The sequence below is a fragment of the Hemiscyllium ocellatum genome, chromosome 4, assembly GCF_020745735.1.
Source record: "Hemiscyllium ocellatum isolate sHemOce1 chromosome 4, sHemOce1.pat.X.cur, whole genome shotgun sequence".
In the NCBI taxonomy this organism is placed as follows: domain Eukaryota; kingdom Metazoa; phylum Chordata; class Chondrichthyes; order Orectolobiformes; family Hemiscylliidae; genus Hemiscyllium; species Hemiscyllium ocellatum.
Genome location: NC_083404.1, coordinates 91887885 through 91902576, shown reverse-complemented (window position 1 = coordinate 91902576; position 14692 = coordinate 91887885). Strand labels below are relative to the sequence as shown.

General features: G+C 37.9%; 1 protein-coding gene across 5 annotated transcripts in view; it reads right to left on the bottom strand.

Moving 5' to 3' along the window:
• si:dkey-181m9.8 (E3 ubiquitin-protein ligase RNF31) overlaps positions 1-14692 on the bottom strand; it is a 65315-nt gene that overhangs the window by 13450 nt on the left and 37173 nt on the right. For all 5 annotated transcript variants that reach the window (XM_060824383.1, XM_060824385.1, XM_060824386.1 and 2 more), the window contains 9 exons: positions 14055-14252; positions 10673-10855; positions 10238-10336; positions 8858-8947; positions 8093-8207; positions 7050-7168; positions 4960-5073; positions 3787-3844; positions 2629-2725 (listed from right to left, as the gene is read on the bottom strand). In XM_060824383.1, the coding sequence (XP_060680366.1) occupies positions 2629-2725; positions 3787-3844; positions 4960-5073; positions 7050-7168; positions 8093-8207; positions 8858-8947; positions 10238-10336; positions 10673-10855; positions 14055-14252 (1073 nt within the window). The remainder of the gene's footprint in view (positions 1-2628; positions 2726-3786; positions 3845-4959; positions 5074-7049; positions 7169-8092; positions 8208-8857; positions 8948-10237; positions 10337-10672; positions 10856-14054; positions 14253-14692) is intronic.

Below are 14692 nucleotides of genomic sequence, written 5' to 3'. Positions count from 1 at the left end.
GACTTCAGCGATGACATGGGGGGCAAAAGTGATGTCACATGTGGTGCATGAGGAATCGTGAGGGGCGGAAATGGCTGTGGAAGTAGCCATGATGGGGGCAGAACTGATGTCATCGATCACCGTGGAGATGGTAGCAGTACCAACCACATGGCTAATGGCATCTGAGCAGTTGCAGAGGCCGGGGGAGTCTTCTGGAATGTTTGAGGAGCATTGGTTATGGAGGTGGGTGTGTAAAAGTTTGTTGTACTTATAGTTTTTGATGTTTGAGATGGTGTTGAAATACTGTTTGTTGAGAGTATGAATCCTTCTTAGAATATAGTACAAAGTGGGTCCTTTGCAGTTCTGAGAGAGTGTGACTCTCAGCTAAGGCAGGGCTGACTGTAGAGAGGTTAGGTGCCGGCACATTGCGGCGAGTGTGGAGCGGAGGATCTGAAAGGAGAAGAGTTTCTAGTAGTTTTAAATCTGTAGTCTGTATTGGTTGTCCTGTTCGGTTCCGAACTGTGCTGGGTGGAATGTCGTCCGGAGTCTATGTGGGATATAACAGTCATGCAACCCTGGTTTGCAGGTAGAATAATGATGTTTTTGTCTTTTTTTTTTAAGTCTTTCTAAGGCTTTATTTTCTTTTGCATTGAGTGTATTTCCTTCCTTTTCTCGGTCTAATATTGATGCAGTTTTTTGTCTTATGGTCTGCTATGATTCCTCTGAGAGACCATTATTTTTTAATGTAGATTCAAATGCTCAGTGGAAGTCCTTTTTACTCGTGTCTTTGTAATTGTAGTTTAACTCTCTGACTAGGACTGCTTTTTCTGTATTAGTAAGTGGACATTTTGAAAGGTTTTTATCCAAACATCAGTGTTATTTGAAATGTACTTTTGTGTGAGTTTATCTAACTTACCTTGAAGAGTGAGTTTTCTTTTTGTTTTTTGGCGCAAAATAAAAGGCATATCAGAAATGACTTCCAGACTACTCAGACCCCTTGGCATCATGGCAGCCCACAAACTTATCAACACACTTAAACAGCGACTAATGAACCCAAAGGATCCATTAGATACTACGAGCAAACTAATGTCATTTACAAAATACCATGCAAGAACAATAATAAAAGCAGGAAATTTGGCACCAGGACACAACGACCCACCAAAAGACATTTCCCACAATCACTAGTTTCCATACATCTAGACAAAAGACACCACACACATCCTAGGAGAGGTGAAACAAATACACTCAGGAGAATTCTTCGAGGCCTGGCATTCTAATTGGAACTCCATCAATATATACCCATCAATTTAGACACCATCTACCTTCCCTGAAAAAAGAACCAGGAATGACATTACCCACCTTAAGGAACCAAGACCTATAAATGGAGAGGCAGGACATACCATCAGCGCTTCACAGGAGAGACTCACTGATGATGTTACCTAGTCATGGTGACAAACGTCTGAAAACAAACTTTCCAGCTCAGCGAGCTAACTTACATTTATAAACACTTATTCTTAAGATGTCATCTCAATTCAACACTGAAGGAGAGCTGCACTGACAAAAAAAAAATTATTTGGATGTGAAATTAAACTGAGTTCTCATCCATCTTGTCAGATGGAAACAACAGATCTCAGGAACTACAGCTTCAGGATTCACAAAACAATTCTTACCCTTCTGCCAACATCAGAAAACCTGATTACTCTAATTGCTATGGATCTTTGTTAGCACTGTTAGAAACAAATTTAATAAAATTTAGATGAGACCACTAAAACTGGAAACAAGACAATTTATTCTACGATCTTGCAAGAAAGGGCATCAAATGCAGAAGCAAATGAGCAATGAACATTCAAACTAGTACGCAGTTATACTTTTGAGCTGCATGAGGTCAACTCTTCTGATTCCTACATTACCCAATCAACTTTATTCTCTGACTAACTTGCGTTCCACTCTTATTATTTTCCCCCATTCTCCAAGTTGGCGACCCTTCCCTCTAAGTGCTGACATCAGGAAGATTTTGCTAAACTTGGATCTTGATGTTCCTTTCACTTTATCTGTTTGTTTGGAACATCTTTCTTTGTTCACAGGTACATTCCATTCCTGAATATACATTTTAACAATGTGTGTTTTCTTGCCTAGTTTATGTGTTTCAGCTGTCTCAGCTATTTTGCTGAGACTAAATTATTTAAACTATCATGATGAAAGAAATTATTTACTAGAATAATTATGCACTAAAGTTAGTCCCCAATTATACATTTCCCTAGTGCTTGCTGATTTAATCATTGTCTGCTGCTGTCCTTTACACTCGATTTATCAGCACTATACTTAAGCTTATTATCACTACCTTTTTGCGAAAACAACACACTTCCCCATTTCTTACAGCACCATGTATTGTCAGTTTTCTCCACAGCAGGGCTCAATAATACAGCAACTTTGATACATATTAAACATTTTACATAGAAATAAAAAGGTTTATCACCTTTGGGACTAACTTGGTGATGTCCAAATATTAGAATCACCAGGAATGAAGTCAGGATGACCTAACCTTTCAAGTTTTAACTAAGTTGTATAACTACAGTTGCCTCAACGACATGCCATCCTTAACATTCTCAAACTCAGGACAACGATAATCAAGATTGTTAGTTCACTTACTTGCAGAAGCCCAAGTAGCCTTTCACTGATGGGTGTCCACACTGTTCATCTTTCAAACCTTGTGATGTATCTCTTTGCTCTGTAACTTTACATTTACCTAAAGCAGCACAATTTACATGATAGTGAAGAGAACTTTGCAATCCACTACTGAAGATTACCTTTTCCAATATTTAAAGTTTATTTATTAAACTGGATAAAATTCTATTTAACATTCTCATCAGATGCAGCTTAAAATCAAAAAGGGTATTTAATTTCACACAACATTAATTTGGTATTACAACTGGTTCACATAAATCCGCAAAATTATTGAGTCATTGCTTATATGTAAATTAAAATGATTACAGTGATCTTTAGGGCAACAACAATCAGCAAAGAGTCATTTGGCAGTATAGAATTGGCGTGAAAGACAAAAACAAAACTCCAAACAATGTGTCTTCTTTCAGCAACACTCATCTGTATATTTGTATTCAAGCAAATGTCAAGGGGAATGAGAATGACACTTTATGAGAAGTTGCAACTTCACAAAAAAGGTAACAGCCATATTCTGGTTCATTCCTGTACCAGTCAGGGTTGACCTGCCCGATTTAAATTTAAACAATGCTGGCAGTTAACTCTTAGTCATCAATAACTGGGGCATTATTCATGGAATACTTCTACCAATCAGAGTCCATTTGCCAACCAAACAGCATCTCTACTCAAACAGTATATAATATGTCCTTCCACTTTACATTGGTGTTCTCACTTTATGCCCTGATAGAAGTGGATTGCAAGACAAAAAAACTTCAAGAAAATGTGCCTTTTTTCAGGAATATCTATACAGCAGGGTCAATCTGCTCATTTATTGAGGTGTAATTTCACAATATTTAAGAAATGAATTTTCCTTTCTCTACAGTCCTGCAGTTTGTAAAAATCCTGCCTGAGGCATTACTGAAGTTGGAAACAGTGATACAAATTAATCAGTTCACTTCTGTCAACTGTACAGTTAAGTAATGTATGGATACATGTCAAGATGATCTATGCTAAAACTACATGTAAACAGAACTGTAACTGAGCTACTCAATGCCAAAGAACAACTAAGATTAAGAAAGCACAAATATTCGCACAAACTATATTTTATGCAATCTATTACCCCCATTATTGAACAATAATAATTATTACCTTCCATCTGTTTTAGACTGTTATCTGTTACAATGCCAGTCAAGGAAATACTCGCACTCTGTACAAAAAAAATACATAAATGAAGTGCTGAAACATAAAGCCAATTGATTTTACATTCCATACATAAGATTCTGCAGAGCGTTTTGATGGTAAACGGTCATTTGTTCATTGTCAAAGTTTGTCGGAAACTGGCTGCAATGTCAAGGTTTAATATAAGATTAACACTTTAATCTTGAAGTTGCAATCTGTTGTTCATTGTTTCACCACAGGCTACTTGTGAAACTACCACATCCAGATTCAGCAATCGTTGCATTTAACTGAAATGGTGAGAAGGTTGCTTGCACCCTTTTAAAACGGTCTTGGAAACCCCATTAAAATGTTACATATTAGCCCATAAAAATACAGTGCATTATTGACTCCATTGTAATAAAGGACTCTACTTTCAAAGCCTAATTTTAAAGGTTTCTTTCGTGCTAATTCAGTTTTTACTTCATCCCAATCTTTATTTTGATCCATGTAAATGGTTTCTTTTAAATGACTTAATTTTAATTTCTTGGTTGCTGTCTGATGAATTCTATTGAAGGTTGTATTGCATCACTGCAGCTCTATAATATGGATCCCCAATAGATTATATAACAATTCACTGGCTGCACAGTGAGGTAATGTTCTTGCTGCAGAAAATGCTACTTCTCTCAACAAAGCTTTTTTTCCACCAAGGTCAGTGACGAGTAACCTTGCTCACCAGCGTGACTCAAGTACAATATAATTGTGGATGAGCAGCCTTCACCATAAAAAAAGTGTTGACAAACTCAAACATTGCCCTGTGAAATAACTTCTTCCCTAAAACAAATCTTCTGACTAAGTGTTGCTGTGACGTACTGACATATCATGGCTTTGTGATCAAGCTCGCCTGCAAGAGGTACAAAAGAAAATTCCTGAACCAGCAAAATAGACACCATTCTTGAGCTAATTTCAGTTTAGGGTTTTCCTGGAGTTCGCTACCATAAACAAGAGTGGGGGAGTTCTGAACTGCTGTGAGGCTTAGAAACCAATGAACAGGTTGCATTAGAACCCTTCCATCTGCACTGATACGCCTTCTTCTTGAATTATTTGAGATGCTTTTAATAAAGTATTCTGGGAAGAGCAGAAATCAAGATATTAGGCATGACTCACATTCAATAGCTGCTGCAGCCGTTCCACACTCCAATCTCTGAGGTGATAGAAACAGTCCCGGGGATGATGCGCATGTAAACCCTTAGTGTGGCAGTCACTCATGAATCCACAAGCCTGTTATAATCAATACATTTGACATAATGTTTGCATAATTATATGAAGCAACCTGTTATTATTATCTAGCCTGGGTTATCAGTGAATTACAGAGGAATAAAGCACATACTCACGATGAAACTACAAGAAACCCTTTGAGCCTATTCTCGCATTCAATGACTGATCTATAATTATGTCTTGTTTAAGTAGATAAGATTCTTAGGGGGCTTGACAGGGTAGATGTGGAAAGTTTGTTTCCCTTTGTAGGAGAGTCTACGATGATAGGACATAATCTCAGAGTAAGGGATCATCCATTTTAGACAAAGATGAATTAGTTACTTTTCTCAGAAGGGAGTCAATCCCCGGAACTCATGATCATAGATTGCTATAGACGCGGAGTCATTAAGTATGTTGAAGGATAGACAGACAGATTTTTAAACCGTAAAGAAATCAACGATTATGGGGATAAGGAAGGGAAATGGAATTGAACAGATTTAGGACCCATGGGCAGGATGACCCACAGGGCAGTGGGAACCAGAGTGTAGAATTCAATCTGTTTTCTTTGATTCTCTGCTGCTATTGTGCTTCATCATTAGAGATTTTTGGACTTTAAGCATAATGCATCTCAATGGACAGACTGTTGCCATCTTGAACAATGTGTGGGAGGTTTATTCTCGTCATCACTGTCACTGCTGCCATATTTCAGTGGCAGTTCGGTTCTATAGATATTCAGACAAAATCATGCAAAATAAATGATAGAGAGGAAAGACGGTTTTCAGATAGCTGAAAAATGGTTTTATCACCAAGTCCTATTTTCACAACTCTCAAAAGTATATCAGGTAAGTTAAACACTACTCTGGCTACACAGGTCTATGGGAAGAGAAAATTAGCCCAACTCCAGTAATGTTACATGCTAACCAGCTTATCCGGAGGAGGAAAACAGTGTACTCCATAAAGTAATAGGAAGATAGGGATAATTAACTGCATAACATCAAATCTATCAAACCTGAAAAGGAAAGTACTTTTGAGATCATGTCATATGACTCAGCCAAGATACAGGTAACAGAAGTTGCAGGAAAGGGGTTTATACATAGAGACAGGAACATCTATCATTTATAGTCCTTTCTTGATATGAGCCCCAGAGAAAACTAGCAATATTAGAGAAGCTTTGTTCCTGTGAGAATAATTTATTTAAACATAGAGAGTTGAATTTTCTTTAAAAAGGACAACTGAGTATTCATCAAGAAACCTCAAGGAAAATGAAAGTCAAAAGGAGTCAGGGGAACAACCTTGCATTGGGTGCAGTTATTCCTGGCATAATGTAAGATAGTCATAGTTGTCAAAGATTAATCAATCCCTTGTACCCAGCATGTGGCTGAAATTCCTCAAATAAACACTCTGCACCCAATTACTTTTAGCTGTTGCACCAATGACCTTGCTTGCATCAATATGAGGAGCAGTATAGCTGTTAGCTGACAATTTCATGTTATTTCATTTGCAATTGCTATGATAACAAATCAGTCAGTGCTAACCTAAAAGCAGGAGTTATAGGGTCATAGATTCAACCTGGCAAAAAGCAGGTTTCATAAAAACTGTAAAAATGCATGGTACTAACTATCTCAAACATCTTAAAGTTCAATGATCTCTCTTGAATCCTTAAATCACTGTCAAGCTCCCCACCATCAACACAGCAAAACAATGGAAGGGTACCAGATCATCTCCAATGAAGGATGCGCAAGATGACTTTCAGGAAAAAAAAGAAAAAATGAAGAAACATATTATCGTGGGGAAACATGAGTTGTGCAGTTTGAAATGTTCTTGAATAAACATACACTTTACATATGAATGTACAATTCAATATCACACCTTCCACTATTCTCATAAAACGATTTTGGTCCTGAAAAAACTTGCCTTATAATAGGGACGCAAATCTAAAGCTCAATGAAAACATGTCATTTGTGAATGAAAGAGCATTCATGAATCTGGGAACAACTTACCGATCCTAATTTAAAGGGTTGCTTACAGCCACCACAGAACTGATAATGGCATTCTGTGCATCTAAAATGAATACAACCTCCTCTTGACAGATCAAATCGAACTCTGCAATTAGGGCACTCTAGAGTGGTCACAGAACATACAATTAAAGAAAATAATGACTCACAAAACAGGCCAACATATTTGGAAATACCATCATATCAATTAGATATTATGTAATGAACTCAAGAACACAGGTATCACCCATCACACAAAGGGAAAATTCTTGCCGTTTGTTATTTATATTACAGAAAGAAACACACGCATTGATATCAAGATAAATGGGGAACAAAGAGTCACTATAATGGGCAACATTCACAACTAATTTATTCCGGCTAGGAAACTCAAAACTATTCACCTCAAAAATAATTTTATTACTTTGGCGTTTCATCAGTAATTTTAGCCCTTAACTCAGCAATGGTACGAGAACATTTCTGACTTCATTGCCAATGTTCCTATAAAAATTTAGGCCACATATGAACAAGACTGAAATGATGCAATTACCAAAATAAATGCACTTAAATGTCTCAAATCATTTTATGCTCTAAACAGAAATAAATTGTTATAAATTAAATTATAAAAAGTGCACACTATCTTTTCCCTTTTCTGTCACAGTTTAACTAATCTTTTTTCTAGTATACTCTATTCCAACATAATCCCTAATTTAAAAACAAAAGTACATTAGTCTTGCATCTTGCAATTCCTGCTCTAAGCTTTCAATTGTTACAGATATTGGCCAACTTAATAAAATCACAACTTATTTGAGTGAAAAGTATTTCTAAAACTGAATCTTCTAAGATAATTGAACAGCAGACATTGAGCCACCATTAGATGACAGGTGCATCCCTAACATACATTTCCTTATGTCAAAACAATAAAATTCTGCAGGAAGTGCAATTTTGGGTCAGTAGTCAATTGACTTAAGGTAATTGAGCATGATAACTGCCTGGAACATGCTTACAAAGTTAATTTATAATCTTAGTTGCTGTCAAATGTAATTGATTACCTATTCCATTTTTGGTGAGGTAGACATCCAGTTTGCTTGCCTGATATTCAGGGTTATTCTGCTGTTTCCATAACTTAAACTTTTCACAGCTGATTCCCTCATGCTGTTGCTCCCACTGGGGAAACAAACGAAGTATCAGTATTAGTACCATTGGGGTAGAGGGATGAGAAACTGCATATAAGGAGGATGAGAAGTAAGAATATTAATGAACATGGAAACAAAAAGCAGAAAAAAGACAGTTTGGCAGTGCATAAAGGGATAAATCTCAATGCAAGGAGTTTTGTGAAGAAGGCAGGTGAGCTGACAAACAGTAAAGTAGTATGATATCATGCAGTATAAAACTTAAAGGAGGGCATGAAAGGCAACTCAACATTGCTAATTTGGAAATCACGAGTTGAAAGGTCCATGGGGGCAGAAACTTTCATCTCGTTTAATAAAGAATTTTTTAATGCATTTAAAGTGCTGAAACATTCAAAGCTACTGACCAAATATTGGAAATGTGATTTAGACTGGCTTGGGGATTCTGAAAAAGTCATACCAGATTCAAAATCTCCACTGATGCTGCCAGATCTGTGGAGTTAATCAAGCCCTTTGTTTCTATTTTATATCCCCAGCATTCACACTTTTTACTTCAATTGGCAGCTTGAATAGCTTTCTCTACATCACAAATATCAGTTATCGGTCACAATTCTGTGAAACTGTGACAACGACTGGAAGGCATATGAACGAAATACAAAGCTGTACACAGAACAATGGATTACTTACTGGAATTTTGCATTGGAAGCATGTGCTTTTCTTACAAGAAGGACAATCCATTCTCAGTCGATCTACTTCATGTAACAGTCCGAAGGAACACTGAAAGAAACAATATAACATTTGATTATTGCTTGCAAAAAGATACATTTTATTGTCTTGTGCTGATCTGAGCAAGTCATGAGAATATCAGCTTAAAGGGAAAACTAACATTTATACTGTATGAGAATGCTGTTTGGTGGCAAGTAGACTCATTTGTAGAAACATTGCGATGGAGAATACACTGGTTAATAATGATTTTTCAAGCTTTGTTTAAATTTTAAACTAGACAGGTTGATTCTGACTAGTCAATGGATTGCACCAAGAAGTGAACCAGTGATTTGTTGATTTGAATCGGGGCACTGCATGGGCATGCATGCTCGCTAAAAGCAAGGTACTGACCATAGTCAACCAGCCAGCACTCGCAAATACCGCAAGCATTCAACAGTATTGCATGCAAGGAGTTTTGTGAAGAAGGCAGGTGAGCTGACAAAAAGTAGTATGATATCATAAATAAAAAAATTAAAAGGAGGACATGAAAAGCAGCTCAACATTACCAATTGGGCAATCAGCTAGTTGAAAGGTCCGTAGGAGCAGAAACTTTCATCTCATTCAATAAAGTACTTTTTTAAATGCATTTAAAGTGCTGAATCATTCAAAGCTACTGACCAAGTATCGGAAAATGTGACTTAGGTTGGCTTGGGGATTCTGAAGAAGTCATACCAGATTCAAAATGTTAACTCTATTCTGATTAGATTAGATTACTTACAGTGTGGAAACAGGCCCCTCGGCCCAACAAGTCCACACCGAGCTGCAGAAGCGTAACCCACCCAGACCCAGACCCATTCTCTTACCATGGATAATACTTACTGGGTAATTGGGAGTGTGCACAAATTTAGACAACTAATTTAGGATTGCCAGTCAGATCCTCAGTGTGGCACATTTGTGTGTAAAGGAAGCTACATACATTCATACACAGGACCCTGTTCTTTGCAGATACATGTACATACACTATACTTGTTTCAACTCCACAACAAACGTTACAATCATTGCTGGTTCATTTTTCTATGCAATTTCTTGACCAGAGTCAATTTGCCTTTTTTTGTTTAAAAGCCTTGCAGTTAACTATTAAACATCATTAGCTGGCACATTCTCCAGGGCAATGCCTCGAACAATCAAAGTTCACTTGCTAAATAATCAGCATGTTCCGGTCATACAGTATAAATGTTGCTTTCCCCCTTAAATTGACATTCTTGTGAATTTTTCTCATTTATGCAAGAAGAAATGTTTGACAAAATGTGTTTTTCTTCAGCAATAAGAAACTGGACTGGGACAACTGCAAGACATTCTTACATGTGCACACCATCTAAAGTTTGGCATTTCCATCAAAGTTCGGTCTCGAAGCTTTCTTTGGAACAACTCATGAAGCCCTTCGTCAAGATAATAGCGAATCTACACATAAAATATATGCAGATATATTGGTTCATCCAATTTAATGTATTTCATTTAAAAGTCAATGGAGACATAGATTGTGACTTAATTATTAAAAGAACTAAACTACCCAAACATTTGCACTCATATTTATCAGAAGTTACACATGAACAAATATATTTATTAATTCCAGTACTATAACTTTGACTTTAAGTATTTTACTGTCCTGTATTGTTTCCCAGAATGCTTCCATTAAGATAATTACCCACATTATTTCCTGAACTAAGCTTCTGATACTGTGCACTGTGCTTCAGTTCTGTGCACTGAATTTTTCTCAGCAGATTCTAAAAGTCTAACCTGAATATCCAAGAAGTTGAAGTATTCTGTGACATCCTCTTGGAGGTTGGGACTTTTCAGATCTGGTGCACTGCATTTTGGGCAAACCATATTAACTATACTTTTCTCCTTTATAACTGATGAAAAATATTGCCTAAAACAGTCTTTACAGAATGAACAGTTACAGTATGTCATTGTCACAACCTGCAAAAATAAAAAAAAATTCTAATCAATTTGTCACAAACAGTAAACTAGAATAATGTTTCTAGTTTAACACAAGTCATTTGAATAAACTTTAATCTACAAACAGACAAGACTCATTATACAGATCACAAAAATAAATCCACATTTAAGGGTTGCATAATGAGCCGATAAGACATATTAGATTAAGTAAGATTAGCAGTGGTGACAGTTTGACATTATACAAACATAACTGACTGTAAGTGATTATTGGTCAGGCAGGAGGCTGGAAGAACACAGCAAGCCAAGCAGCATCAGGAGGTGCAGAAGTCAATGTTTCGCGTGTAACCCTTCTTCAGGTCTGGGAGTGGGTGTGGGGGGAAGCTGCAGATAGAGGGGAAGGCAGAGGCAGGGGCAGTGTGGTGAAGTGGGGATAGGTGAAGGCAGGTAGAGGGTACGACTTGGTTGGTCAGTGGGAGGAGTGAATCTGAGTTGGTGGCAGAAAGGGGAAGGGCGGGGGGGAAAAAAGTGAGGTTATTTGAAATTGGAGAACTCAATGTTGAGTCCTCTGGACTGTAAGCTGCCTAGGTTGAAGATGAAGTGTTGTCCTTCCTACTTGTACTGTGGTTTTTTTGGCAATGGAGGAGACCAAGGATGGTTATGTCGGAAAAGGAGTGGTTGGACGAATTGAAATAGGCAGTTACGGGAAGGTCCGGTCGGCACCTGCGGATGCAGCTGAAATGCTTGGCAAACCGTTTCCTACGTTTATGTTTGGTCTCCCCGATGTACAGAAGGCCACATCGGGAGCATCTGATGCAGTAAAGGCAGGTTGGAAAAGAGGTACGTGAACTTCTGTCTCGCCTAGAAGGACTGTTTGGGCCCTGGATGGAGGTAAGGGGGTGGTGTACTGGAAGGGGTTTTTTGTCGCTAAGCAATTATTGGCCAGAAGTTAACACGGGATTTAAAGTGTGCTTGAAAGCTGCTACAGCTCTCATTGAATTTTCTTATTTCAATTGCTCTAAGTGCATACTTTTCAAATACTTGGAAGACAACAAAATATTTTTAAATAATAACATAATACAATCCTTGCATCACAGTGAGAAAGAAAGTTTACAAACAGATTAATTAGGATTCTATATATGAATAAGCACTGTTCTCCCAGAAAGGTTTTGAAGAAAATTTACTGAAATTCCCGAAGTACTTTATTAAACACTTAAATCATCTGATTGTTTTTTTAAATTGTTAAGCAGGGCAACTGCTTTCATAGCAATTATTACCCATATCAAACAATTACTGACTGGGTACAGAATGTTAGATGAAGAATCTAGTTTGCTGTATGGTGCTTCAACAATTTACTTCATGGCCTTAAAACATCACCCTCATGCACTAGTCTATATTCCACATAAACGTTCCTAATGGCCTTGCTGAATAGAATAGCTGGGACTGGTCGTGTGCTATATGACCTTGGTATGTTTTTGGCAATCCAATGTTTTCATACTAAACGTACAATTTGTCAAATAAATACATGATAATTCTACTTTGGCACTCGGTATCAAGGCAGCTGGTGAGCCATGTGGAACTTGCGTGGTTGGCAGCATTACAGCATTGTCAAGGTGCGGAGTGGTTGGCTGTGAGCCTGGGCAGGACTCTGGTGATGGGCAGTGAGATAGCAGTGCAGAGAAGATCGAGCCCAGCAGGAGTGAGAGAATGTGTCCTTGTGGGGAAAGCCCAGCGTGAAGCGTCTGCAGGCCCACGGCTGAAGGAGGATTGTAATGCCTACCATTTAACTTTATCTCTTTATTTTTCTACTTAGTACCTAAGATTTTGTACCTAGGTACCTTTGTACCCAAGATGGCACTAGGAATGGCAACATTGTACATGATTCGCTGTATCGCTGTATCCTTGTAATTGAGTACATAGTCATGGAGATGTACAGCATGGAAACAGACCTTTCGGTCCAATACATCCATGCTGATCAGATATCCTAACCTAATCTAGTCCCATTTACCAGCACTTAGCCCGCATCCCTCTAAACCCTTCCTACTCATACACCCATCCAGGTGCCTTTTAAATGCTGTGATTGCATCAGCCTCCACCACATCCTCTGGCACCACATCCTCTGGCAGTACCACCCTCTGCGTGAAACAGCTGCCCCTTTAGGTCCCTTTTATATCTTCCCCCTCTTACCCTAAACCTATGCCCTCCAGTTCTGGACTCTCCCACCCCAAGGAAAGACCTTGTCTATTTACCCTATCCATGACCGCATGATTTTGTAAACCTCTGTAAGGTCACCCTCAGCCTGCAGCACTCCAGGGAAAACACCCCCAGCTGATTCCGCCTCTTCCAAGAGCTCAAATCCTCCAAACCTGGCAACATCCTTGTAAATCTTTTCTGAACCCTTTCCAGTTTCACAACATCCTTCTGATAGGAAGGAGACCAGAATTGCACAGAATATTCCAAATGTGGCCGAACTCCATGTGACAATAATTTCTAATACTAATAATCTGAAACCTTCAGTAATTATGTCACCACTACCAAGAAAGCACAACTAAACCATAAGAAGAAAATTCGAATCTGTGCCTGACAAAACAATTAATTTTCCAAGCCATTATTTCAATATTAATGCATTGTTAACAACTCAATCAGTTATAGCAGAGCATGTGCTCGACCATCTTATCACTTGAATATTAAAAGTGGTATTTACTGACACTAGGGGACTTTTGTAAATCAATCATTTTAATAAGAATGTTTGATCAAAGCACATTGCAACATGGGAAGCTTCACAACACCATGACACAGAATCATATTAGGGCTCGTGTCCTGTAATGTGGCAATTTAAAAGGGGAAAGTGGATCAAAATAAATTGAATTGCCAAAAGGATCATAAGAAAAAGTTTTTAAATGGAGTAGTTTTCTAATGGGGACAGCTGGCAGCTTGAAGAGAACTTCAGCCGGAAGGTTGATGAACTGGCGATATGTGTTTTTCCTGGTCAGTGCACAGGAATTAAATCAACTGCTTAATGTGTGAAAGAACACATGGGAATGATTTTTTTTGCTGTGTCTTTCTTACATAAATACAACACACAAAGTCAAAAATGTGAAGTACTTCAGATTTGAAAATAGTAAATCTGAGCTGCCTGGGTTATATATTCTGTAAAAGAAGTGAGTGGATTTACAGCTCTCTACCTCACATTACAGCCAAAATTCTATATATTAAACCATACCTTGCTAAAAGTTACATGCTCTCCACAAATAGGACACTCATGAGAAAGATACCGCAAAGCTGATTCGAAGTTTAAACCAGACTGCACTGCTTCCATCACATCCTCAGCAGTGAAATTATTGTCCTGAATGCTCATTAAACTCTGGAAAATTTCTGATTTTTCCTTTGGCAAATCAACAGGAATCGATGATGACTCCACCTGTGAATTGACAAAACAAAATCTTGCTGTTCTGTAAAATTGTATTTGCCAAAGAAATAGTTTTATCTCACAATAATATACCTTTCCATTCTACACGCTGTCTGTTGTCAAATTAAGTGGAAAGACATTAAAATACCACAAACTAAGGGAGAAACCATAGTTCTAGCTCACTAGCACCAATACAACAGTATGTAAACAGAAATTGCTGAAAATGTTCAGTAGGCCAGGCCACATCTACAAAGAGAAATAGTTAACTAGTTATGATGCTGCTTCAGGTCTCTGATCTTTTAAAATACACTTTTTAGCAAAACACTGGATGCTGGAAATCTGAAACAAGATTGGCAGCATCTATGATGAGAGAAACATAATTAATGTTTGGAACTTTTATTCCAATCTGAAGCATTAATTCTGTTTCGCTCCACAGATGTTGCTTGACCTGC